This window comes from Myiozetetes cayanensis, unplaced genomic scaffold (genome assembly GCF_022539395.1).
Source record: "Myiozetetes cayanensis isolate MyiCay16 unplaced genomic scaffold, myiCay2020 scf6-25, whole genome shotgun sequence".
NCBI classification, from domain to species: domain Eukaryota; kingdom Metazoa; phylum Chordata; class Aves; order Passeriformes; family Tyrannidae; genus Myiozetetes; species Myiozetetes cayanensis.
The window spans coordinates 53,061,213-53,086,190 of NW_026087853.1; the positions used below are offsets into that span (position 1 = coordinate 53,061,213).

General features: G+C 40.8%; 1 protein-coding gene across 1 annotated transcript in view; it reads left to right on the top strand.

Annotated features, from left to right (window-relative positions):
• LOC126651136 (F-actin-monooxygenase MICAL2-like) overlaps positions 1 to 24,000 on the top strand; it is a 36,435-nt gene extending 12,435 nt beyond the window's left edge. Inside the window, exons 6-12 of the mRNA XM_050336710.1 lie at positions 639 to 1,986; positions 9,437 to 9,531; positions 11,558 to 11,650; positions 13,047 to 13,140; positions 18,788 to 18,887; positions 20,028 to 20,101; positions 21,001 to 24,000. Coding sequence (XP_050192667.1) covers positions 639 to 1,986; positions 9,437 to 9,531; positions 11,558 to 11,650; positions 13,047 to 13,140; positions 18,788 to 18,887; positions 20,028 to 20,101; positions 21,001 to 21,185 — 1,989 coding nt within the window. The 3' untranslated portion in view covers positions 21,186 to 24,000. The remainder of the gene's footprint in view (positions 1 to 638; positions 1,987 to 9,436; positions 9,532 to 11,557; positions 11,651 to 13,046; positions 13,141 to 18,787; positions 18,888 to 20,027; positions 20,102 to 21,000) is intronic.
• Positions 24,001 to 24,978: the final 978 nt, after the last annotated feature.

Sequence of the window (24,978 nt, forward strand, 5' to 3'; positions counted from 1 at the left end):
TGTGGGTATTTATCCTTGTTACGATCTTCAGCAGAAGATTTTGGTGGCTGGAGTAATGAATTTAAACCATTGCCAAAGGAAAAATAACCATGAGAGAGAACTATCTGAATTGTTTAAAACTACCATCCTGCATTTTTATAGTCTTTTCTGGGTCACTTCTTTAATTTCTACCTCTGCTACATAAGCATGCAGTATTATAAAAGCATTTGGAGAGGATGGATGATGGTCTCTTGTGCTTGCTCAAAACTCTAAGGTGATGCAACTGGAACATACACAGGAGAATAGAGCAGGTCTGCTCTTGTCTATTTTCCTGGAGATAGGATTGTTTCTTTCTAAGAAAAATATTAAAGGTAATTCATAAAGATATGACAGATTCTTAGCATGAATAACATTATTTTTAGACTGTTAAAATTTCCAGTAATATTAGATCTCCACTCCTAGAGAAATATTAGCCTTTTAGGGAGAAAAGCTTTTCTTAATTTATTATCATCTACATAAGTTTGTGTATATAAATTAAGTATTATGTGTATTATTATTATGTTAAGATTAAAATGGATTAAAATATTATATGAAATAAGATACACAAGGCAGTATTTTTCTGTCACTAAAATAATCTTTTTTTTTCATGCACATCACAGTCGATTTCTTACAATAGGCCACCAGAAACTACAAAAGGACATTTGAAACCCTACAGCCAAGTATTTCAAAGAAAAGAAAAAGCCAGAGAGATGCCTGAAGACACATATTGCTATGTCCCTCATTGTTCTTTTCAGAGCAGCACCACAGGTTCTCCAAGGACCTCTCCTGGAAATGGGAAACTAGTTGTTGATTTTTATGAGCCTGAAGATACAGATAGTGACTCTGGGACATACTCAGCCCAGGACTGGAAGGAAAAAACGTGGAAATACATCTCTGAACCAGAAGACTTTAATAAGAAGACAAAAGAGCTGTCATCTCTGGATTTGAAAGGGAGAGATGGCAAAAATACCAGGCACACAGAAGAAAAGCTCGAGCAAGAATTAAAGGAGGCAAAAAAGAGGCTGGGGCTTTGTACTCAACAGCAACCCTTGTATGACTCAAACAGGACAGACTTAGGTGGAACCAGGGCAGGGTATCGAAACAGTGAAGCCCTGTGGACTACAGAGAAGGATGATGACTGCAGAAGAGATGCATTCAAACGATCTGGTTGTCCTGTGCCTCTTGTAATTGCAGGTGATGCTCCGCCAGCTTTGCCAGTTGACACAAAAGATGGTCTGAGGAGTCTGGATGCAGTTTCCAGGGAGCACACAGCTGGCCAGCCAAAATCACCACTGAGGATCATAGCCAATGCTATCAAAAGGTCTATTTTGGAGCCTCTAACCTCGACTCCAGGAGGACTAAAGCAGGACTCAGAGAGAAAAGTCAAAGCCTCTTCGGAACAAGCTTTCTTCAGCTTCCCCAGCGCTCCTGGTAATTCCCTAAGCCAAAGGAACACTAACAACAATAACACTCAGACACAGGATCTTAAAGTAGGGGAGTGGGAAGGAGAATATTTAGGAGATGGAAGCCCTTTCTCAAATCCACGTAATTTTTCTGTCAGCTCCAAAGAGATATCTCTAAGGGATTATAGTGAACAGGTATCCCTCACGTCCTACAGTCCTCACACCAGGCCTCCCAACACAACCAGTCTACCTCAGAAATCATCTTGCACTAGGATGGAGGATGTCCCGGGACTCTTAGAAAAGTTTAGCTTTAAGGACACTCCTCCAGAGACTCCCATGGATGACATGTGTATCTGTAAGGAACAGTCCACTCATCGTTCATCTCCAAAGCCCAAGAACACCTCCAAGGACAATCTGGATGACTCTGTACAAAAGGGTAGTCTTGGATTGCTCTTCAGTAGACTGAGAAGTAAAGGTCATGAAAGAGAAGGGAATTCCTTGATGTCATCTCTGCTTGTCCCAAAGGACCATTCTCCAGACAACAGCTTGTGCTATCGTTCCACAGGTAAGGTGGCATAATTTTGCTGTTGCTATTATTATTAGTAGTAGTAGTAGTATTAGTATTGTGTAATAGCACTTAACCTTGAAAAGAGCTGTACGTGATCATGCAAACACATATCTATTGTATGTTATGTTTAATATGTAGTTATTTTCTACATAAGACTTAATAAATATAATGTAATAAGCACCTTATTGACCCACCCTGACCTATTTGAGATCCTAACTAGACAGTGATTAAAAGGCATCAATTTTCATGTTTGCTAGCAAGAAAAAGGTTAGTATTAAAATTGCAGGCAAGTCCAAGAAGTATTGATGTCAGGCAAAGAACAGTTTGAGTAATGTGAGCATAGGCTCAAAAAGAATTAGCTGCAGTACAGTTTCAGGGATGAAATATGAGGCATGAGAGCTGTACCCACCTGTCTTTCTCTGTGATCCATCTTTCTACTGCCCCACTGCAGAAAGACTGAATTATTTAACTGAATAACCTATTGAATTTTATTGGCATACCTGTTTGTATCTTACTTTATTAAATTGCACCCCCAAATGTAACCCCAAACTGCAGCATTAAAATCTGTATGTAAAATGTGAAGTCACTGAAATGTACTCACTGAACTGCCAGACACTTTTGCATCCCTTTTGCTTCAGAACTGCTGCATACTGTGAGGAAGAGAGACAGCATGTAAGAGACTTGATCTGAAACTCATTAAAATTCCTGCTCTCATTCCTGAATTTTTGGGTTGGACTTTGGAGCATCCTTTATCTAACAACTCACAAAACCAGGCATCCTCATTGAGCCAGAGGTTGAAGCCACAGAGAGTTGCTGGTTCACACTTGTAAATCTGTGGCCCTTAATGGGAAGATTTTTTGGAGTCTATACCTGGTCATCACCCATCAATTAAGCCAAGCTGACTTGCTCTTAACTAAATGTATTACAATAACTCGTATGTTCTGTTCCTACTAAAATGGGAAAAGTTCTTTTTAGGTATGAATAATGCTATCCTTTATTTATGTTTTAAATATGTTGGAAAAACACTCCTCTGCTATGCAAGCAGAGGAGTTGCATTCCTCTGCTATGCAAGCCAAATGAGGATTCTTAAATTATTACAATTATTGCTTATAGGCATTGAAAAGTCTGCTTAGATTAAAAGAAAAAAACAACAAAAAAACAATTAAAAAAAAAAGAACAAACCCCCCACAAACCCAAAACTTAAACTCTGATCTAGCCATTCCCTAGTAATCTGTCACTTTCAACCTTTTAGCATTGCAACTCTCTGAACTTTTTCAAACATTCATATTTGAGTAAATCAACTGGTGAAGAGCCAAGTCCTGCTTGCCTCTCTAAAATGGCATTTCTATCTCATATTGGCACTTGTCTGAGGCCCAGGCTTGGCAAACTTTAGTCTGATGATGAGCTTTAGCCTACATTTCATGTCATTATTCTTCTCTCTTGAAATTTACCACAAATCACAGAAAATTTCTTTAATGAAAAAAGTATTCCCAGCACCTTGCAGAGAGCAGTTTAGTGAGACTTTTTCTCATACTTGTCTCTTTATAGTGTGACTTTTCTATCCTATTTCAGGCCAAACTGTTCCTGTGCAAGTATGGTTGGTATTACATTACATTGGTGTTTTCTCCCTCAGTGGCTCGTGGAACCAAAGAATGAGCTGGATGATAAAAGTCCTTGAGATGAGACTGGGCAAGCTCATTGCAGAGAAATCCTCTGAGAAGTAACTAAATACTTAGAAACTGATATTCCAATATTGAACACTCCTGAACTGAAAAATGCTTGGAGGCTGAGCGAGTGTTAAGGGGAGGAATCACATGCCTATAGCGTTCCTTCAGACATACAGTGCTGGAAACAGATTGGAAGGACCTTCAGTCCCACCCGACACATCTGCTCCTATGCGATGTTGCTCGTCTTTCCTTACACCTTGTCTTACTTCAGCTGCAAACACACATCCAGATGTCTTTCCTATGCTGATGACTTCTGCATTTCACACCCAGGTGTCTGTCCAAACTAAAACTATGTTCTGTCCTTCTGTTCTCTCCTACCAAGTGTTCAGCCCCCAGCTGAAGCTCAGCATGAAGAATCAAAGATCTTAGCAGCCTGTCATTCGAACTTAGACCTGCAGTTGCACCTTCCATGTGGGTCATTCCAGTTTCTGGTATCCAGACCTGCTTTTAGGGCTTTCTGCCTAACACTATCCCTCTGTTTCATAAGAACTAGTCCTCATAGCTACTTGGAAATTTTAGGCCATGCAGAGATCTAGCTGGACAGGCTGCTTCTGTGGGACCTAGACGAACCTTACTGTAGTAATGGGGATTCATGCACACTTTTCATTGAGAGACTGGTTTTAAAAAAAAGAAAATCGAAAGTTTGCCCATAGAATATACAACTGTGTGCAAATAACCACACTGGAGTTCCTAAGTGCAATTCCAGCTTTTTGATTTACTGCACAAATATCTCTGAGGCTTTTGTCTTTTATTCTGTCTTTGTGTTTCAAACTGCAGTGAACACCCCCCCCAAAAACTGATCAATAAGTGTTGAATCAGATGGTTTACTGTTCTCTCCTAAGCCTACTTCCCCTTTTGAAATTAAAAAAATGCCAAAGTGCCATATTATTTACTGATACTAAAAATCATTAGTACAACAGGAGAACAATAGTAAAAAGAGACTTAAGCCAGGTTGTGTGAGAGTTGCAGTCAACAGTGTTTGTAGGGAGATGAAGTGGTGGATCCAGGGGTTATTTTTAACATACAGACAGGCCTTCTGAAGACCAGTCCATGAGGGTGGTTGTTTATCAGCAGATGGGTGTGACTCCAGGTTTGCTTCTTGATAGAGATGGAGGCATGGGAGGAGTATTTCTGTCCCTGACAAAGTAGGGATCGTGTCAAAACATTCCTAGAATTGTCCCTTACATGAGATGAGAGTTGTTCTAACTCAGTGTGTGACTATGTGTTGTGTACATGGTGCACATAATTAAGCAGGACAGCCAATTCAGCTAATGAGAAAATTTAGCATGAACACACTCGGCTGATTTTGTGCACTTTTAGATTGAAAAGGGATTGCTTGCAAATATTTCAGGTTCCCATTATTGCATCTTTGTACCACAGAAAGTCTGTGTGTTTGCAGTGTTCTGGTCAGCAAAGACACTGCTTTCACAGTGATTTTGTATTTTAGGAGGGGAACTGAGGCACTAGAAGATTAAATTACATGTCTAAAATCACATGGGAAATCTGTGGAGAAGCAGAGATGTGAAGTGAAATAACCAAGCCCTCTCTTGATTTCTACTGGCCATTCTTTTAATCTCTTTCCTCATGCCAATTTCCCTCTGGTTTTGAACATCAGTGCCCCAAGAGATGTGTGTAATTTTGCCTCTCTTCTGTAAAATGCTGAAGTCCTTACAGTGGTCATGATTAAGTCCCATGACTTTTAAAAATATGTAATCTTGGACACTTACAGAGGAAGCCAAGGATTAGTGTAACTTTATGTTATAAAAACAGTTTCTGCTCCAAGGCAATTCTGTGTATTTAGGCTGCAGTCATTACCATGACACAAACACGCCCCGGGAAAGGGAGGTTGAGCTGGGACAGGCAGACTGACAGCACTGGTGGTTTTCCCTATAAATCTCCAGGACAATCAGCAGTGCTCCCACATCTAATAGAAGGTAGCACCTTCTTAACCTCTTCATATGACATCTCCCTTATTGTTCAGAGTCCTTCAAGTTTCCTGGGAATATGAGTACCTTGGATGTGTATGTTAAGGGAGAGGTTCTCAAAGCACTGCACTTTGGTGCAGTTGCTCCTCAGCGTACAGTGAGGCATTCAGTGATGGCATTCCATGGCAGCAGGCTTAGGCCAAAGTGTCTTTGACACTCACCCTTGGATTGTCGAGCTGTAACAAACTGGCCATAGGAAGGAATTTTAATTTCATGGATATAACTTTGCTTATCTGACACATACATATGAGGATACTACGTCCCAATATCAAGAATTGGAGGTTTTCTCCACCAACGTACTTTGAAGTGTATTCTGTAGCTCTGTCAGGTTCACTAACAATTAATAACACTAATAACTAATACTGTTTTCTGTTATTTGACATCTGTAAATCAGGTATGCTGGAAAAGTGTCTTGACCTAACTCCGAGTAGCTATTGTGAGGTGAAGATCAAGAATAGATTAATATACATTTCAGAAATATTTTTCCTTTGCCCTTTATATTTGAAGGGCAAAGGAACAAACTAATACTGTGACTGGCCACTCCCAGTGGTCCGAAGTCTTGTTAGATGGAGCGGAAAAACTCCATATGTTAACTTGGAAGTTAGGGGGATGCTAGAGTACTTAAGAAATAAGAAATATGTAATAAATAACACTCAATCTAAAGGAACGAGATGGCTGTAAAGATAAAGCCCAAGTCCAGAAGACTTGAGTTAATATTTGGGAAAAAAACATAAGTTTTGGAGATCTGTTCTGTAGCCTATTGAGCTTTAAGGCTTGGCATATTTGAAGTAGACAAATTATTTTTGTGGCAGTTCAAAGTTTCAGATTTTAATGATCCAGAAAGTGTGAAAGTTCCTAAGTTGAATATTTTTATGTATGAACTCCTTGTCTGAATCCTCACAGCTGGCGGCTAAATTTTCTCTATCCCACCCCTTTCTGTTGGAGGGGATTTTGGGGTTTTGGTTTGGGGTTTTTTTGTTTGGTTGATTTGGGGTTTGGTTGTTTTGTGGTTTTTGGTTTTTTTGTTTTTTTTTTTAAACTTGCAGTATTTTTCTCCAGCTCTGCATGAAGCAGAGGCAATTTCTTACCATGGTTGCTATAGTTGTCTTGAAGTTGAAATTTCCATCTGGGGTACACTTCAGAGCATAGTTTTGGTCTCTCTCACGAAGAAATAGCCAAAGAAAATGAGTTAAGCAGAGCACTGAGTGGCTGCCCTTTTAATGTTGAAAGAAATGCACTGTCTCCCATTGTTTCTATATCCATAAAAGCGGCAGGGCCACACATCTGGGAGCCAAAAACCTGTCCTCTTATCCCAATTCTGTCACTCTTTGCTCTGTGTTTCCAGGCACCTCATGCTTCAATTATCCCTGTTACATTAGCAGAGAACATCAGTGCGTGTGAAATGTATTTGCAATAATGGGACAATGAGCACAGGTAGAGCCTTCAGGTGCCTCATCACTGAGTAGGTCATGTGTTCCTTCATCCTGTAACATTCCCAGGTAGAGACCACAAGGGTGCTGATCACAACTGGGTGACTGTTGTCTCACAGGGTTTTGGGTACTGGGTCCCTTGAGAGGCTGAGGTGTTTGGAGCAATCTAAATAGCTTTTCTCTGCAGAGCAAGGTGCAAATACCTGCCTCTCCACAGCCGATAGGCTTTGGGAGGACTGTGGAGGCTGTGAATCTATTCCATTCACAAGCATCAGATTTGTGCTCATGAGACAGGCCGTGGAAATCCTTGGGGAGGTCACAGACTCTCTCCCTGTCCCAGAAAGACCGAGAGTTCTGGAGTCACACCCCCAAGGAGGAAGCAGGTGCCCTTGTGTTAGAGCAGGCTGCTTTGCCTTCAGACCTTGTAACGCTTTTTAAATTATTGATATCACTCAAAGGAGAGGACAAGGGGAAGCAGTTGCTTATTCCCAGCACAGCTGAGAGAAGAAAGGGAGCGTGTAATTGCTTGTGTTTCCAGCCCGGCTGGGCTGTAAAGTTTGCCCTTTGCATACTGTGGAATTTGATTTCTCCAGTGGTGTGACTGCAGGGTAGTTACTGCAAACTTTTTGTTGCGCAGGGAAAAGCAAGATGGGAGAGTTTACTCACTAAAAGAAGGACAGATGCCCCCCCACACCTTGGAAGGGCTCTATGTCTGACTGTCCCTGCTGGGGACAGAGATGGAGTGCGGCTGGGTACGCACTCCTGTCCACAGAGCGTGGGGCAGTGTGTGGCACTGGCCTCCCCACAGCAATCGTGAGCTGTCAGAGAGTCCCTGGCAGGTCAGCAAGCAGGAGTTGTGTCCCTCCTCTAAGATGTGGGGTGGCAACTTGGGCAGTTCTGGAGCAGAGAGTAGAGTCACCTGGGAGGCTGGAGACCCACTTGGAGGGCTATTGCAGCTCCCTGCTTTCACTTGCAGGCATCTGCTGCCCAAGGACCTGAATCACAAAAAGGATGGTGAGACCCAAGTCTGCTCCATCGAGCCAAGCATGAGCTTGTGGCTTCATTGAGCACAAGGACTGGGTGCTTCTAAAACTGAGATTGCTGAGAAAAATCAGAATTTCTGCCTCAAATTATGTGGACTTGTTTTTATTCTTTACTGTCTGGGGTGAATAAGTTTCCTGGATCCTGATTTTAAATTAGGGCTGGAGACAAAAGTCTTCAGGACTCTGCTCCAGAACAAGGCAAAGAAGAAACCTTTACACTGGGAAAATGGGAAATGATTCTAATCTGAATACAACTTGCACCTAGAAAGCCAGCTGATACCTAGCAGATACAAGGAAAAAACTAACACTGTTAGCTTTAAATAATGTACATTTACAAGATGCCCAGCTGTTAATCATTAACCCTGTAGCAGGTTGAAGCATAGACAGATGTTCCAAAAGCGGTTTTATTTTCTGAAATAAAGAGAATGAAGCTATGCATTAGACAAATTAAGAAGAAATTCAAATATTTGCACCCAGTTGAAACAAGATGCTGGAAAAACAGGCATGATAAAATTGCTGCAATTAAATGTAATTCAATTTATAATTCTGAAAGCATGCTTCTTCCAAGGGCAGGCTTTGAGTTTTCCTTATGGAGTGTATTGTTGTGATGTATGGATTTTCCTGACTTCTTATGGCATTTTAATCAACAGTCCAATGATGTGATAATATTCCTAAAGCAGAAAAATAAGTGACGTTTGTTTAGACATAATTAATGAAATATTTATGTTGCATGAGGCTGTGTGATAAAGCCTTGTTCTCTTAGTCCATTTGCTTCTGATTACATTTGTGATTTTTTTATATGACCAGACATTCTGACGCCAACTATTTTACACTGAGCAGATGTCATGTAGTAAAAATGGGTGCCAGATGCTACAAGCCACATAAGGGTAATTTGTTTAAGAGCTGGCTCAGACTTTGTGCATTCAATTACACTGTATAGTGAGCCTTATACAATCATTTGGGTAATATGGCTAACTTCAGATATACATTTTAATGAATGTTGAGTGCATTTAGAACAGCACGCTACACGCAGGGTGCTCAAGGAATTAATTTATTTGTATGTAGCACCTAAAAAAAAAATATATATATATATATACACAGACAGTTTCTGACATGGATCAAAAATTTAATTAATGCTGTCAGCTGAATTTCCAAATTGCTTTAGGTGCTGCTGATTAGAACTCGGGGCAGGTGCAAAGTGTCTGTTTAAGTTAAAGAACAGTATTTTTTGCTTCACTGAGTATTTTGTTCCCTCATTTTAGGATGTGAACACCTACCTGTCAGAAAACAAGCTAGTGAGTATTCGACTTCATCCTCTGATGATGAATTTGAATTCAAGCCTTCATTAACACACAAGGTAATCTTGGCTTTGGAACAAAAAGTTATTTCCTTAGTTGGCCTGTATTTAAGATTCATCATATGATTTTGATCTAAACCACACAGCAGTTTCTCAAAGTGGAGATTGGGACGTTGGAGGTTACATGTCTTGGAGAGAAAATACATTAAAAGTCTTTAAGACAGATGAACACCAACATTTCTTTTTCCTCTTTGGGTCTTTAATTCCCCCAGGTTATACCAGCGTTGACAGAGGAGGTCTTAATTTGACAAGCAGGCATGTTTCATTGAAACCACTTTGAAGCTGCATTCTTAAGTGGCCTTAATACGTAGCCCAACAAGCAAACTGTTGAAAAAATTAAACCAAACAGATGCAGATTTCCTTTGGGGAAATACGGCTTCATTTGAGAAGTGCTACAGGCTGGTTGCCTGGAAAACACTCTGTTTATCCTGATCAGCACAAGTGTGTGAGCCATGAAGCCACACCCAGACCCTTCACACCAAAAGGGCCGACTGCCCACCTGGGTCCTGAGCCCTCCCGTGCAAGCAAGAGCCGTGGGGTTAAAAGCACAGTGAACTTTCAGTACCCGGCTCTGGTGTGAGGGAACAGAGCTTTTGTTGACTGAATAGCTCATGGGAAATGTGTTTACCTCTTTACTGTGGAAGGTATCTGTGAATGGAATTAATAGTATGAGGTGGCCTTTTGATTTGTTGCCTTTTGGCGGGGGGGGCGGAGTGGGTGAGGAGGAAGGAAAACAAAGTACAGTACACAGGAAAAATCAGCTGAGCTGAAGTGAGACTTTGAACAGAAACCTAGTTGTGCAGCTCCAGAGGAACTGAAATGCCGTGAGGAAGAAGCACAGCAATGTGTGGCAGCACTTGTCACAGGTGGCTCTGTGTCAGGATGCACTGATATGTCAGAATTCTTCTCTCATCTTTCCTGTTACAGGAAGGACAATCTATAGCTGGATAATGTTATGGTGAATTAAATAAGGTTTAAACAAAACAGAGAAAAGAAGGGAGACACGAGAGCCACCTGGATGGAAGCAACCCCCGACAGTCCAGGCAGTCCCAGGGAGGGCAGGACCAGGCAGGGAGAAGGCAGCGCTCCGGGGCAGCTGCCAGAAATGGAGTGAACAAGCAGCTGTCACACACAGACATTAGCAGCAATTCAGTTTTGATGCACATACTCCACTCAGCATGTTTCATTCAGCTGCTTCCTACCAGTTCTGGCTGCTGTTTTGTCAGTGCTACCACTTGTACCTGGCGAAATTCGGTGGGAAAAATTTTAGTGGCATCCTGGCTGGTTGATTATTTAATTGTCTTGTCTGCAGTGCTCATATATTCTGTCTCCTCCAAAATGGGAACACCACAGCCTTGAAGCATTTCAGGTTAGCTCGGGTCAAAGGCAAGACAGAGCAATGGCAGGCGATTCCCTAACCAGCCCTGAAGCATTTGCTGCCCAGATCTCCTGGCAGCAGCAACAGGTGCCTGGGGAAAGGCAAAAACCTCTGTAATGCAGTAGAGAAATGGCATTGGGGAAGGTTTCATTGGGCTTCAGGTAGTGTCCCATGATAGCTGGCTGTTTCAGCTGTGTCCCTCTTACTGTGTTACAGGAGATCCAAAGTGGATTTTTCTACTTAGCAGCTGCAGCAGTAGAAATGGGTTTGAATTTCCTCAAACTGATGCTTCCCCAGCCGGTGCCTGGCCATGTCTAGTGGGATGTTGTATACAGTCAGCTTTGTGATTCAAACGTTTTTTATTGATAGACACAGTTCACACTCACTCAGGATTGCATTAAGAGCTTGTAATGATTTAAAGTCAATGTAAGCAAATGCATGTAAAATTTTGTTTCATTTTGGTGAGGTTGCCCCAAGAACCCTGCAGTAGCTCACCCACTTTGGGCAGGGGATCAGGTTAGATGGACTCCAGAGGTTTGTCACAACCTCAGCAGCTCTGTGATTCTGGGGAAGGTTTTAGGAAACCTGTAATTGGTGTACTTATGCTTTGATTACCTTTTTTTTTTTCTCTATCTCTCTCTTTTATAGGCAAAAACAGCTCTCAGAAGGAGAAGGAAGCTGGAGAAGGAGACAAAGCAGTTGATTAAACAAGAGGAGCTGAAGAGGCTTCACAAAGCACAGGTGAAAATGTAGCTTGCAGATGCCCCCTTTGTCTCTCAAGAGTGACTAGCGAGGATGGCGGTACCCAAAGTGGGTTCTGCAGCTCCCCTGACTCCTCACTGCTGCTCACTGCCTTCTGTGCTGAAGTTCCCCCAACCATCAGGAGCAGGAAGGGGTGGATGTGGGAGGGCCCTGCATCTCTCTCTGTGTGACAAATGCATGTGTGCCCCAGATCATCCTAATTTTGTAATTGTATATGAAGAACAATAGGGAATGGTGACTGGCAGTAAGAGGAGAATGCACTGAAAAGAGATGGGGAAATAACATCAACCCGATAGAATGTAAGAAACTCAGCTACTACCTCTATGTACAGCAGGAGGATACAAAAATACAGCGATGGCTTTTGTTTTCCCTCTGCTATAACAATGGAAGTGAACCATTTTCTTTCTCAATGATGGAAAGTCACTTCATTTTGTACAGGCCTTGCTCTTCAGAAAATGCTGGGAAAGCTCTGGACTCTACTGATGTGTTGTTATTTCCAGTTACAGTTTAAGATGGGTGAATGTGCTTCTGCACAGTGTGATCTTGGGTGTATTTTAATACGAAATAGGAGCAACTGTGTTCTGGTTTTTATCCGAGAATTGTAAATTATCTCAAGGTAAAATTAGATGCATACATGCCTTCTCTTACTTTTAATGCTAAGTCCAAAGTTTTTGAATCATCTTACATGTTTGTTAGGCTACTGTTGAGGGCTTGGTTTGGAATGCCCTAACACAGCCTGAAATGGGAACTGCTGAACATCCATCTTTGACATTTCAGCCTTTTCAGATGTTTTATGCCTATTAGCCCCATGACACTTCTGAAAAATCTTATTTAAAAAGGGATGGACAATGAATGTAGAAGTCCTTCCTGAAGTGCCACTGAATTATCACTTCTTAGCTATTACACCTTTTTCTTTCTAGGTGAAAAATTTGTGAAATATGAAAGTAAAACAAACAACAAAAACCTGTGGACATCAAAATAGCTAGCAGAGCTTTCTAGCTGTAAACCTTCAATATTTATATGAGCTTTAGTCATGTAACATCACAGAATATGTGTCTCTGAATATGTTAAGGTATTGACTTTTTACACTCTGTGAAACACATATGATCTCTGTCATCTCTGATTTTCAATGGGAGAGCTAAAGCTCAGAAAAACTGAGGTTCTTCTGGTACCTATGATACTTAGCCACATAAAAGTGCCATAGATACCTAGTGGAATTATTAAATTGTGTAGGCGCCTGGTACACTCAGTGAGTTGGCAAGAGCCAGGACTCCTCTGAGACCTTTTCGAGCTGTTTCTCTAACCACTGAGACCATCTTTTGTCTCTGAATCTTGAAGTTATATCTGTAGCTTTTATATCATTATAATTTTGCAGGCAGTCCAACGCCAACTAGAAGAGTTGGAGGAAAGACAAAGAGCTCTGGAGATTTCTGGTGTCGAACTGGAGAGAGAACTAAGAGGAGAAGCAGGTACACAGAGCAGTTGTTTTTTGTTTGGCGGTGGTTTTTTAACCTGTTTCAAAGTAGAGGGATTTAATGATTATAATGAAATAATTTGGTGTGAAATCTGAAAAGAAACAATAACTGGAAGGACAAAAATAATTGTTTAACCTTCTTCTTTTAGCTCTGTTAGCTCATACATCTTTACATTGAATGATGTAAATTTTTTGTTGGTTATCACGGAGTTAGAATTATTTACCTTGCTATTGAACCTTAATCTACATTTTGCCCCACTGCCCAACATGCCCCCTTCTTTTTTTTAAATCCCATCCTGAGCTTAATTTCATCATAGGGAACCAGTGAGGTTTCCAGGAGCTGTATCTCAGTTACCAAGCCAGCAGCAGCCCATGCCTAGTAACAGAGTCCTTAATGACTTCTCCTGGAGTGTGAAATGCCATTAATATGATTAGAGCCAGTGGCCATGCTATAGCAACAGCAGCATGCAGGCACAGAGACCTTAACAGTGCAGCTTTTCCCTCAATGGGCAGGAGATAACAGGCATGTCAACCTGGCCTCAGCCAGAGGCAAGGTTTTCCTTCGGCTGAGCCAACAGTCCCAAGCACTCAGGGCTGCAGCGTTCCTGCCACTGGCATAGCCTTGCCACTGCTCCCCAGCACACATGGGGTGAAGCTGGGGAGACCTTTTGGAGAGGGAAGGGACATCTGGGGGCTCCTGCCAGGCTCAAAATGAGGGTGTGACTACATGTGCCTGTAAGGAACTTCAGAGGGGGCTGTGGTTCTGTGCTGAAGGCACTCTGGTGAGCTGACAACCTGAGTGCAAAGGTGTCTTTATTTACCTCTGTTTTAGAAAACTGAACCTTGTGCTTTCATGACAGGCAGTTGCACAACACGGAAAACCTAGATATGTTTTGGCACTTAATCTTGTTGTTGTCTTAGCCAGGCAACCCAGCCCAATCTCTACATTTTGGTCTTTTTAATGCCTTATTTCATAGCAGCTATCGCCCCTATTCTGACACTGAACTAATCAGTTCAGCAAGACAGCATTTACCCAACTTTTTTTATTTATTTAGTAATTTCCTAGAATTGATAGTGTCAGCCTATTCAAATGTTATTTAAAAGGTTAGCATTTTTTTTTTTAAATGAAAGCATAACCTCTTATCAAACTCTACCTACCTTACTGCCCGTGAGAAAGTCTGCTCAAAAGGCTTTGAGGATTCAGAACATTAGCTTTTTTGTGCGGAGTTGTATAAAGGTGGTTGTTTTTTGGAAACCTCAAAAATACAGAAGAACAAGAAGGTTCTAACTCTTGGGATAGACACCGAATACCAGGATAAATGGCCTAAAGCCACCTCTTGTTTTTGCTGTTTTGACAATCGCATTTCCTAAAGAAGGCTGTCTGCCAAGAGATCGATGCTTCTCATTCTCTTGCCATCCTTAGTAATTGGATTGCCCTCATTAAGGTGAAAGTACAATTTTTTTTTTCTCCCTGTTGATTGTTTGTGTGTAGGTGGCCAGTTACAAATAGGGCAGATACTGAAATGTAGCATGTTACTGTTTCTCAATAACTCTCCTGGTGCAAAAGCATGAAGCCATAAGTTTCCCAAACAAAATGTGAGTGCTTTGTTACTTGTATTAGAATATGTGTAATGATGCAGGAATCGGTGAGTTTAATATTCTGTTCAACCTTCTTAAAAATAACAAGCATTATTGTTTAATGAATGACCAGTGTTTATTAGGTTAAGTTGTACTTAAGCAGGTCTGCGCTTATGCAATTGAAGTGATTTAATAGGTATTATTAAGGTAATTAGAAAACGATCACAGTTCAGCAATAATATTGAACTGCAAAGGTTGTGAATAACCAAATTTAGAGGCAGGCCTGCAAACACTAGTCTTCAGTGACATTTACGCAACTCTCCTCTAATAATTCTGTGAGCCCGGGATGAATGGCCCCTTTGTTAGGGGGAGTTATTCATTAGCTCCTCAACTGAATTAGAAGAGAACATGCGTGGGTGCGAAACAACTGCCGTGAAGACTGATGAGCAAAATGAGGTTTTGATGATCTTCTAATTGTAGTGACAACAATTCATGCATTAAAAAAAAAAGAAAAAAGAAATAGTATCAGTTCTATGAATAATTTTTCATGCTCATTATTCCCTTTATTCTGGTTCGAAATACCAAATAATAAATCACTGATGTACCGTTTCTTTGTTTTCCACTGACATTTGTGGAGGCTTATGGAGATCTTCTGCCTACAAGAAAACACAGAAATAAAACCTCGAAACATGTTTTCCACTGAAATTAGCATAATGGATCAGTTGACTAAATAAATCATGAAGACTGATGGTAAAGAAGAAAATCTACTTTGAGAGAATGTTAAGAGAGCTCTCCATGTTTTGGAAGGTGAACAAATATTTGCAGATGGCGTACCTAGTTTTTTATTTCATAAGGAGCATATCCAGGGTTTCTTGGAATTTTCAATGGAGTCAAAAGAAATCAGTGGAAAACCTGTAGGAATAGGGAATATGAGGTTTAACTGTTCCTAAAAGGGTGCAAGGAGCCCCTGGTGGTCTAGTGGTGAAGGCGCGGCGCTATCACCTCCGAGACCCGGGTTCGATTCCCGGTCAGGGCCACTCCCGGGCAGGTGGGGCTCGTTAGCCCTTAAAGGCAACCCACCTACGTCCTGAGGACCTCGCTGCCACTGTCCAAGCTCGCTTGGCCTCGGCAGATGAACCTTAGGATTAAAGGGTGGGCTCAGTTCTGCGCACACTGTGTCTCACCTAAAAAATCCAATGCGCAGGCTGGAAGGTGTAAGGACCTTCCCCGGATCTTCGCTCGCGAAGGCTGGCCATTATATTATAAAAGGGTGCAAACTGGCTAAGCCCCCTTTACTGTGTGATGACTGTGTGGAGAAGGTTCAGGTTTTGAGAACAGTGTTCAGTAAATACTCCTCTGCAGCCTGTCATTCCCTCAAAAGGGATGGAAATAGAAGTACTTATGATGTCATTAGAAGAATGTTTGACTTTCAAATGGATCTCAGTTAAAGGAGACTTGGTAAACCAGGAGGAAAGGTTTACTTTAGCAATGCTGTAAGGAAAAGCCAACCTGGCTCACAAAATACACTCATAAATTGTTTTCCATCTAACATTTAAGATCTGTTGCATTGTGTTATACAAAATACTTCATTGGCTTGCTCTGCTCTTGGAAAGCATCAAGCACTCCATCACACTCAAATAATAACTATTAGCATTGTTGGTAACAAACATTTGAAAAGCTCAGGGGTAAAATGCCATTTGGAACACTTAGGGGGCGTTCTGTGGGATGGAGGAGATGGAAAAAAATAGGGCTATTTTTATTTCAGCTTGCACTGAGGATTTTGCTAAAATGAGTGTTTTCTTTCAAAGTGCATTTTCTTTATTTACCTCAATCAACCCACAATACACAGTCTTTTATTAGAGATACAGAGATTTTAAAGTATAAGGTGGAAAAGTTAAAAGGAGGAATATTTTTGCCTAAATAAGAAAACAAAAAGGATCTAGTAACCCTCTGTGTCTGTGCAGGACTTATGTGTACCTGCAATTGCAATGTTTTTACTGACAGTAATATAGACCAAATTTTGATGATAACCTCTTATGGTGACATACAAAGACCTAAGACTCTTTTAGCTAGGGCTGTATCCTGCACTGGATCTGTGAGAAACTGGCATGTTCCAGCAAGGACTGCTCCAGCAGTCACTGAGAAGACGCTTTTTATCACCACTTGCTGACCTGGAAGATCCCACAGGAAAACATCTATTGCTGCCAAATTTTAATGGAATCACGGCGAAATTGAAGCAAGATTGCTCTGCCCTCTCCTGCTGTTTATCCTCCTGTTTCATGGTGATTTCCAGTCGGGGTCAAGTCCTGATGGGAAACTGCAGAACAGCACTCAAGACACCATGACTCTTGTCCTTGTCATTCCTCTGACACTGACAGGAAGTGACCTGCATTTCCTGGGATAATGGTGGCTGGTGAAAGCACACAGATGGTCACCCAACAGTTTCCCTCATACTCAGGAAGATTGCTAAAGGGCTGCACTGGGTGCAGATCAATACTGCCCAAAGGAGCTGGTCTTCGAACTGCTGCTCTCTGGCTTTGACATAAAGTGAGGGACAGGTGAAGCCGTAGAGACAAGAGGGTAATTCCTAGGGCCAAGAGCAAAGCACATTTCAAAACTGTGACAGAAAGGCATCAGAAACACTGCTGAACTTTCCAGGACTCTGTCTGTCTCTCCCCTTGGTAACCTAGTTTAATTATGCTCTTGTAATTGGTGTCTCTGGAGCTTGAACCTGACACCTTTGGGTTTAAATTTCAGTGCTCTCAGTCATCTGAAATAAAGGTGCAGTCCTCTTAAAGGAGAAATCACATAAGTTTCCCACCACCAGAAAACGGGCAGGCTGCATTACGGGGATTTTATGCTTGATTATCCAGCAGTGTGGTATAAGGACGGAGGAGCCAGAGGCCTGGTGTTCCCCTGCCCGCCGGTGGCACCTCCTTTTGCTTTGTCCCGGGTCTGACTGTCCCTGCCTCTAACATGTATAGTGACGTCTGTAAATACCACATGTTGGGACAGGAGCACAGGCTGGCTGTTGGTTTTATGCCTCTGAAGGTGCCAGTGTGTCACCTAAATTGTTGCCTCAACCTGGACTAGTGTAAGGTATTTTCTTCGTACAAGTGATCACTGTTTTGTGGCATCAGGCAATGGATGTGCAAAGCAGACGTGGGAGGTGTGTTAACAGTGCCATCACTGTTGCTGTAATTCTGCATCTAAAGATGATGGGATGGTTTTACTTTGTGGAGAAAATGAGTGGAAATTGTGAAGTGATGAGGATGTTAAAAAGGGCAATGAGGATAAGAAATACATATGTGTTCTGACTTGCCATTTGAAAACTCCCAGGGGTTCTTCATTGCCAAAGAGTTTCGTACAGATGGTATTTTAGGAGTAGTAAAGGCCCTCACCTGGTAAAAGAGATCCATCCTCTGTGCTCCTCTGCAAGGCAGAGTCAAGCTCTGGAGAGACCATCTTGTGTTTTGTGTCTGTGTAGTGTCTACCAGTGATGCCCTGGCCCAAAGTGTTTTAGAACCACCCAATAATCATAGATTCGTCATTCAAAGCAGATGGAGATTTAGAGGCCTATTGACAAGTGAATGGAAATTTCCTGATGTCCACTGGAAGCAGGGACTAAGTTGATACTTGCCAGCATGTGCATCCTGAAGTCTGATTGTGTTAATGGGATGTGGAATATCCACTTAGACATATAGTTCAGCTCTGAAGTCCAGCTTCAACAGAGAAACTATCTTATCAAAGGCAGAACTAAGAGAAAGACAAAGTGCCCACTAAAAAGAAAGTCTATATGATTATTAGAAAGGAAAAGCTTTAAACCAGAAGTGTTCTATAATCTAGTGCATCTTTATCTGTAATAAGCCACAACAGTCAACCAGAGGTAGACAAAACTGTTTTACCTGTTGTACCCAGTCAGTATTGATGTACATTGCATACAGCAAAACCATCTCCATTTGAGCTCACATTGGCTTACACAGGACTATTGAAAGGGAACTTAATTGGCAAAAGCATGGGAAAGAAAGCTGGTAATGCACACTAAAATCTCCTATTTTATACAGATTCAGGCACAAAAGATGAAACTCAGATGCTACATGAATGGTTTGAGCTGGTCCTGGAGAAGAATAAGTTAATGCGTTATGAGTCTGAGCTCCTGATTATGTAAGTAAAGACAAGCATTAGTATTAAAGATGTGGAGGGGAGAGGGGTAAAAGTGTACTCACAATACACCTGAACACCTTGCTGTGTGCTGCAGTTTGAGACAGTTGTGGAATAAACATACCCAGAGTAGCTACAATCTGTTTTGAACACAGATTTGTAGTTGAGCCCTCCTCATTCTTCCCTCTTGCAGTGGTGCAATTATTTCAGTCCTGTATAATGCTCTGAACCAACAAAGCACGTAGATGCCTTTACATCATGTGGGTCTAACACTGGGGCACTTTCACCTTTGGAAGAAAAGTAGTCTGACAACTTAATCTCAGTTTTTACTGGATATAGGGAAAAAGATCTAGGAATTCACTACAGCAGCAAAACAAGCAGATAAATCCCACCTCAGATGCCACAGTTGTGGTTGATGGAAACAATATTTGCTGTAGCTCCCTCACCTCGCCCTCTTAGAAACACACCCAAGAGACAGGCGGAGGTGACTCTCAGCTATTTTCTCCACTATTTGTGGGCAATGTGGGAAGGCAATGAGAGCTGCAGCAGTCATTGCTCAGCCCTGGATTTCACACCAATGTGGGCTGCTCGTTGCTGTTTATCAGCCTCTCCCCATCTGTGCTGATGCTGCCAGGGGCCAAAACTCTTCTTGCCCCTTCAATTGCCATTGGGTGTTTTGGTAGCAATGCTTCCTGCCTACACTGCCTGCAAAGTGGAGTGAAAAAAAGCAAAAGCAGGCAGCTTTTACCACCACAGGACACAAAAAGTTGTTGTCTGGATGTGTACACGTGTTAATTCCTTTGCCTCAGGCCCTGTTCCTGTGCAGAGGGCCTGGCAGGGCCCTTCGTGTGTGGGAGTGTTCAGCCCTATCTGGAGTTACATTGTGGGTGCCACCAACAATTCACAGATGGTGAAAAGCCTTGAGTGTTGCACCGTATGAGGGAGCTGAATCTGATACATAATGCAAAAGGTGGTAGTGGTACTTCTGCTGTGGAGATGATGGCATAGGAAAACCTTTTAGCCCTGACTGCCCATGAGGAGAAAGTAGAGGATAAATAGAACACAGAATCTCTTGGTTGAAACAATATATATGTCTTTATTGAAATAAAGCTTATTCTTTAACATACTTTTTGCTGTACCTAGAGCCCAAGAGCTAGAACTGGAGGACCACCAAAGCAGGTTGGAACAAAAGCTGAGGGAGAAAATGGCCATTGATGGTAAGTCAAAGGGGACGGTGTTCTCCAGTCCGCAGTGACAGACCATGCCTGTGTGCATCCCTGTTTGCTCCAGAAGGGACCAGGATGGCTGAGGCTCCTGTGCTCTCAGCGAGTGCAGCTCAGCCAGCAAAATGTGACTTGTGAGATCTTCTCATCTGACTCCTCGTGAAGACAGCTGAGCTGACCTGCCCAGCTCTGCACTGAACTGGATGAGAAGCACTGCATGTGTAATTATGCTAATTGTGCTCTCCAGGCATTAATGTCCAGCTACCATGCAATAATGGGCAGCAGTGGAAAGTAGCTTCTTCAGCCACCTAAATAAAGAGTTATCTGCTTTTGTGTAGCATTGATGGCTGCCACAGCATTTTGGAACTGCTTTTAGGTACTTAGAATTAAAGTTTGGGCTTGTCCTTCCATTTGGTCTTTGAGAAACGAGCATGGGTAGGAGGAGTCAAGGGACAAGAGAGGTTCCAGAGCACTGAATACTCCAAAATATCCTGTTGTGTTTAGGCATGTGGATTGTAAGTGAAGGCAGTTTTCAATACATTTTCTGAAAAATATTTCCTATTTTCTTACAAGCACTACATTTCATTTTGGGCTTTTTACCTTATAAACTAAATTTAAACTCCATCTTAATTGTTTTTATAAACAAGCAGTGCTTTTCCTATCCTTTCCAGTCCAAATTTTGTTAAAAAGTCTACTCTAGGCATTAGGAGCCTTAATGGTCAACTTCAAATGGCCCAAATGCAGTGGAAAATTTCCCTGAACTATAACTTGAAAAGTACTAACTGCTATTGACTTAATTTGTCATTAACTATAATGTTAATTCAAGCTGTCCTCGTAACAGTTAAAATGCAAACAGTGATCTGGATTTTCATCACTTTTTTGTGATCTTCTAGACAGCCTTAAAGATGAGGAGGATCTGAATGAGGAGGATGAAATTTTTATTGAGATGATGAAAGTGGTGGAAGAAAGAGACAAACTTGTGTGTACCTTAGAGGAGCAGAGAGTGAAAGAAAAAGCAGAAGACCAGCACTTTGAAAGTCTTATATTATCCAGAGGCTACCAGCTGAGCAGGATTTAAACAGCCACATGCAAATAAACATCATTTCAGCAATATTCCCAATCATGGAGATACAGTCTTCTGAAAAATGAAGGAATTAAAATTTAAAATCAGCTTATTTGGGAAACATGTCGTTTTGTTATCAAAAGCTTCTAAGCACTTCTTTTACTCATACTGGAGTGAGTCGTTTCACTGGCAGCTCAAAGGATCACTGGCATACAGATTTGGACTGAATTTGCCTGACTGATGGGCATCAGGGTCTGTGAAAGGGAAATCAAAGCTCTATTATTCTCTTGGAATTTTATTTTAATGCTGAGAGTAGAGTTTCTGAGGAACATGATGACATCACTTCGTATTTTTGAGACAGCATTACTGTTCATCTGTTTGTCTGAATCTGTATGTGCTTTTGTTAATATTTTGGCACAGCCAAGCCATGGTCAACTATGCAAAAGTCAGAAAACAAGCATCTCATATAAAAATAGGATTAGATTTTATTTCTGGTGGAGGAAGAGTCATTTGACTAATGACTACATATAAGCACTCACTAAAACTACTGTAAATACAATGTCAGAAATTAATTTTTCAGGTATTTGTAAGTTTTATTGCACTGTGTATTTTTGAACAAGAAGTTAAAGTGATATTAAATCCCTACATTTTGTAAAATGGTAAGGGATTATCAAAGGAGTGACTACCCTTAAAGCTGTTACATGCTCAAAAAAGTTTCTGTATGTCAGAGATTAAGGTCTTTAAAATACAATAAAAGATCATTCAAAAATAGTAATCCAGACCCAACTGATATTTATAGGGTAGCCTTTACTATGGTAGACTTTTTACAGTTGCTTGATAAAACCTATCACGAGTTGTGCCATAGGGTGCAATGAGTGGTATAGCAGTTAAAGATCTCCCTGAGAATAATTCCTGAAAAGGACTGCAAAAAATGTTGAGTTTGTAATATCAACATTTGATAGAAAATATTGTGGCTGCATTTAAACTACATTTGTCTTCCTACTTAAGAATATATGCATATTTTTAGCTTAAAGGAACTATCCCCTGTCTTTGTTGTACGTGCATTTGTAGATATTGGCAAAACAGATGTTGCAGAAGTTCTCCTAATTTAAGTACTTTCTTAAATCTGAGGTAATTCCGCAATTTAAGATTAGTGCATCATACATACAGTTGGGAATATTACCAGATTTTCAAACTGAAAACAGAAAAAAAACAAGAAAGAGAAACTGAAAGACTGTTTATTTTTGAATGTGATTTTACCTCATGCTCTGAGAAGATTTGATGTTCTCATTATTTCATGAATGGTGCTAATGTGCAGCATTTGCCTGCGGTACAGCCAAAGCTAGAAGCCTTCCTGTCACAAAAGGTTTAAACTAAAAAACCACTTGGTAGGTACTTGTAGGGTAACAGGCACACTGGATTCTGTCACAATAACTTATTAATTATCTTCAGGGTTTTTTTTGCTGTATTAAAGAAATTTGAAATACCCATTCTAAATATAAAAGCAAGTTCTTACTATTGGCCACAGATAAATATACAAGGACTATGCTGTTGTTCTACACTATTTATGTGTTCTTATTTATTTGACTGTTTAAAGAGGATAAATGTCAGATTACATTTTACAGTTTGGATGTTGTCTCTGATTTTGGTTGAAAAATGTGTATTTTCAACAGTTGTGTATAGGAAAAGCTGTGCATTGCAGAGTAGACTTACCAATTTGGTAAATAATTAGCAAGAAAATATGAATTAGGATTTTAAACAAGGTTGAGTTACTATAACTTGAAGGGATGGTCTAAAAACGTAACAGGCAGGGCTTTAAAAGTACCATTTGTCTTCCATCACAGTGGAAAGACAGAGGAGAATCCTTGAATGTGTTCCAAAATTACCATCTTTTTTTCCCCTGTCACTCATAGGCTAAGCATACCTATTGTTCAGATGACATCTTTATTGAGATTAGTTGCAGTGATTGATTTTTTTAAACTATTACTCAAGATTGACACAAAGTAGGAGAGGCAGAGCAGCAATAAATATTTTAGTTTTCTCTGTTGAGTTCTGCTGGTATTTCCAGTTATGTGGAGAAAATTTCTGGGTTTCATCACTGTTGCTAGAAGCCTCATGTAATCCCATAGAACAAGACAGTCTAGAACATTTATCACAGCTTTCTGAAGAAAAACAGAGAGTCAAAGTATTTTCAAGGTATTTTTAAAAAGTGAGATTTCAGTTTACAGGAGATACCTGTTCTGCTATAAAACCAAATACAAAAGGGTGCTTTCCCTTTAGCTCCAAAGTTTTGCATTGCTGGGAGTATTAGAGACAACAGAAGCTGAGGGCCATCAGCACTTTAGGGACTTCAAAAATATTCTTACTAAAAGAATACTTTTTCTAGACGCCATGTGGTTGTAATACTTGCTGCACCCAAAAACACGTGTCTGCTCTTGGGTGGAAAAACCTGTCAGGCCACTGTAACCCTACCTGATATTAAGTACCTCACCAGATTAGAACCAAAAATAAACTGTGCAAGTGATTTAGAAAATAATAGACTCTTAATTAAGTCATTTAAAGCAGGTCTTTGTGTATTATGAGAGTAGAGAAGGAGGTAAAAAAAAGGGAAGCTATGTGCACTGTTCACAGGTCAATTTGATATGGTTGGCTTTTATTAGAACTGTATTTAAACACTGGTTTGGTTATGAGTTTTCTTGCTGCTCAGTCTTTTCTGTGAATTGCCTCACTAATTTATAATAGATTTGTTCATTTTTAAGTTCTTGGCACTGTCATTTTGGGGTATGATGTGGTGTGCTGGAATGTATTGAATGTGTCTAAATGGGCTGGATGTGAGCAATTTTCTATTTGAAAAAATAAAATTCTATCTCACTCTTTTAAGTCTCAAAATCATTTCCATAGCAATTTCTCTCCACTGATACTTACAGTGTAATAATGTGTGATGAGGAAAGATAACAGGTAAAAATTATATCAGTTTCTTAATTCCATCTACTGGTAAGTAAATTGCACTTTCTTGAAGTGCACAGGTTAATTTTGTAGTTTATAAATAATGACAGTCTTAGACAAGTTAGTGGGCATTCAACTGTATCTTTAACACAAGAGTTTACAAACCCCATGAGATTAACAACTTCCACACATGTTGCATAGGAATTCACCAGCTAATTTCCTTAGGCAATTATATGAATTATATAATAATATAAAAACTATAACAGCTCCTTGCAGACTCGAAAGGAAAGTGTCTGTGAATGGATCAAACTGTGATGAAAACCTTAATTGTAAGTTTTCAAATTCCACTAATTTTACCTCTATCAGGTCATCTCATTATTTTCTACCAGTGGGAGAGCCCCTTACAGAGCAAGACAGAGCTGCTCAAAGGAGAGAAGTGGATAGGCAAGATTTGGGCTTATGTTAGTGCCAGCACCATTGTCCTCTGCCTAATAACTCTGAACTGATTGATAGTCCTCTCCTCCTCAGAGGACAGATGGACAGCTGCTTCTCTTCAGAGGTCAAGGTGATTTCTGGCATCTTTGAACTGAATTTTTCCTTCTCCTTTCCTTTCCATCTTGTGTGCGTCAGAGGTGGTGACTTCTCTTATAATACCTCATGTAAGTTCTCAGGACTGCAGAGGAATTAACCTGCCTGCTGGGTTTACTGGAAGTAATACATCAAACACTTATCCATGTTGAAAGCCTTGCAGACACATTGGCTTCTCAGCCAGCTGGTCAATAGCTGGAGGACTTTTCTGGCCAAGGAGCAGGATAGAAGTGCTCTCACAGAAATTATTGAGCCTCTCCTAATCACAGCACAC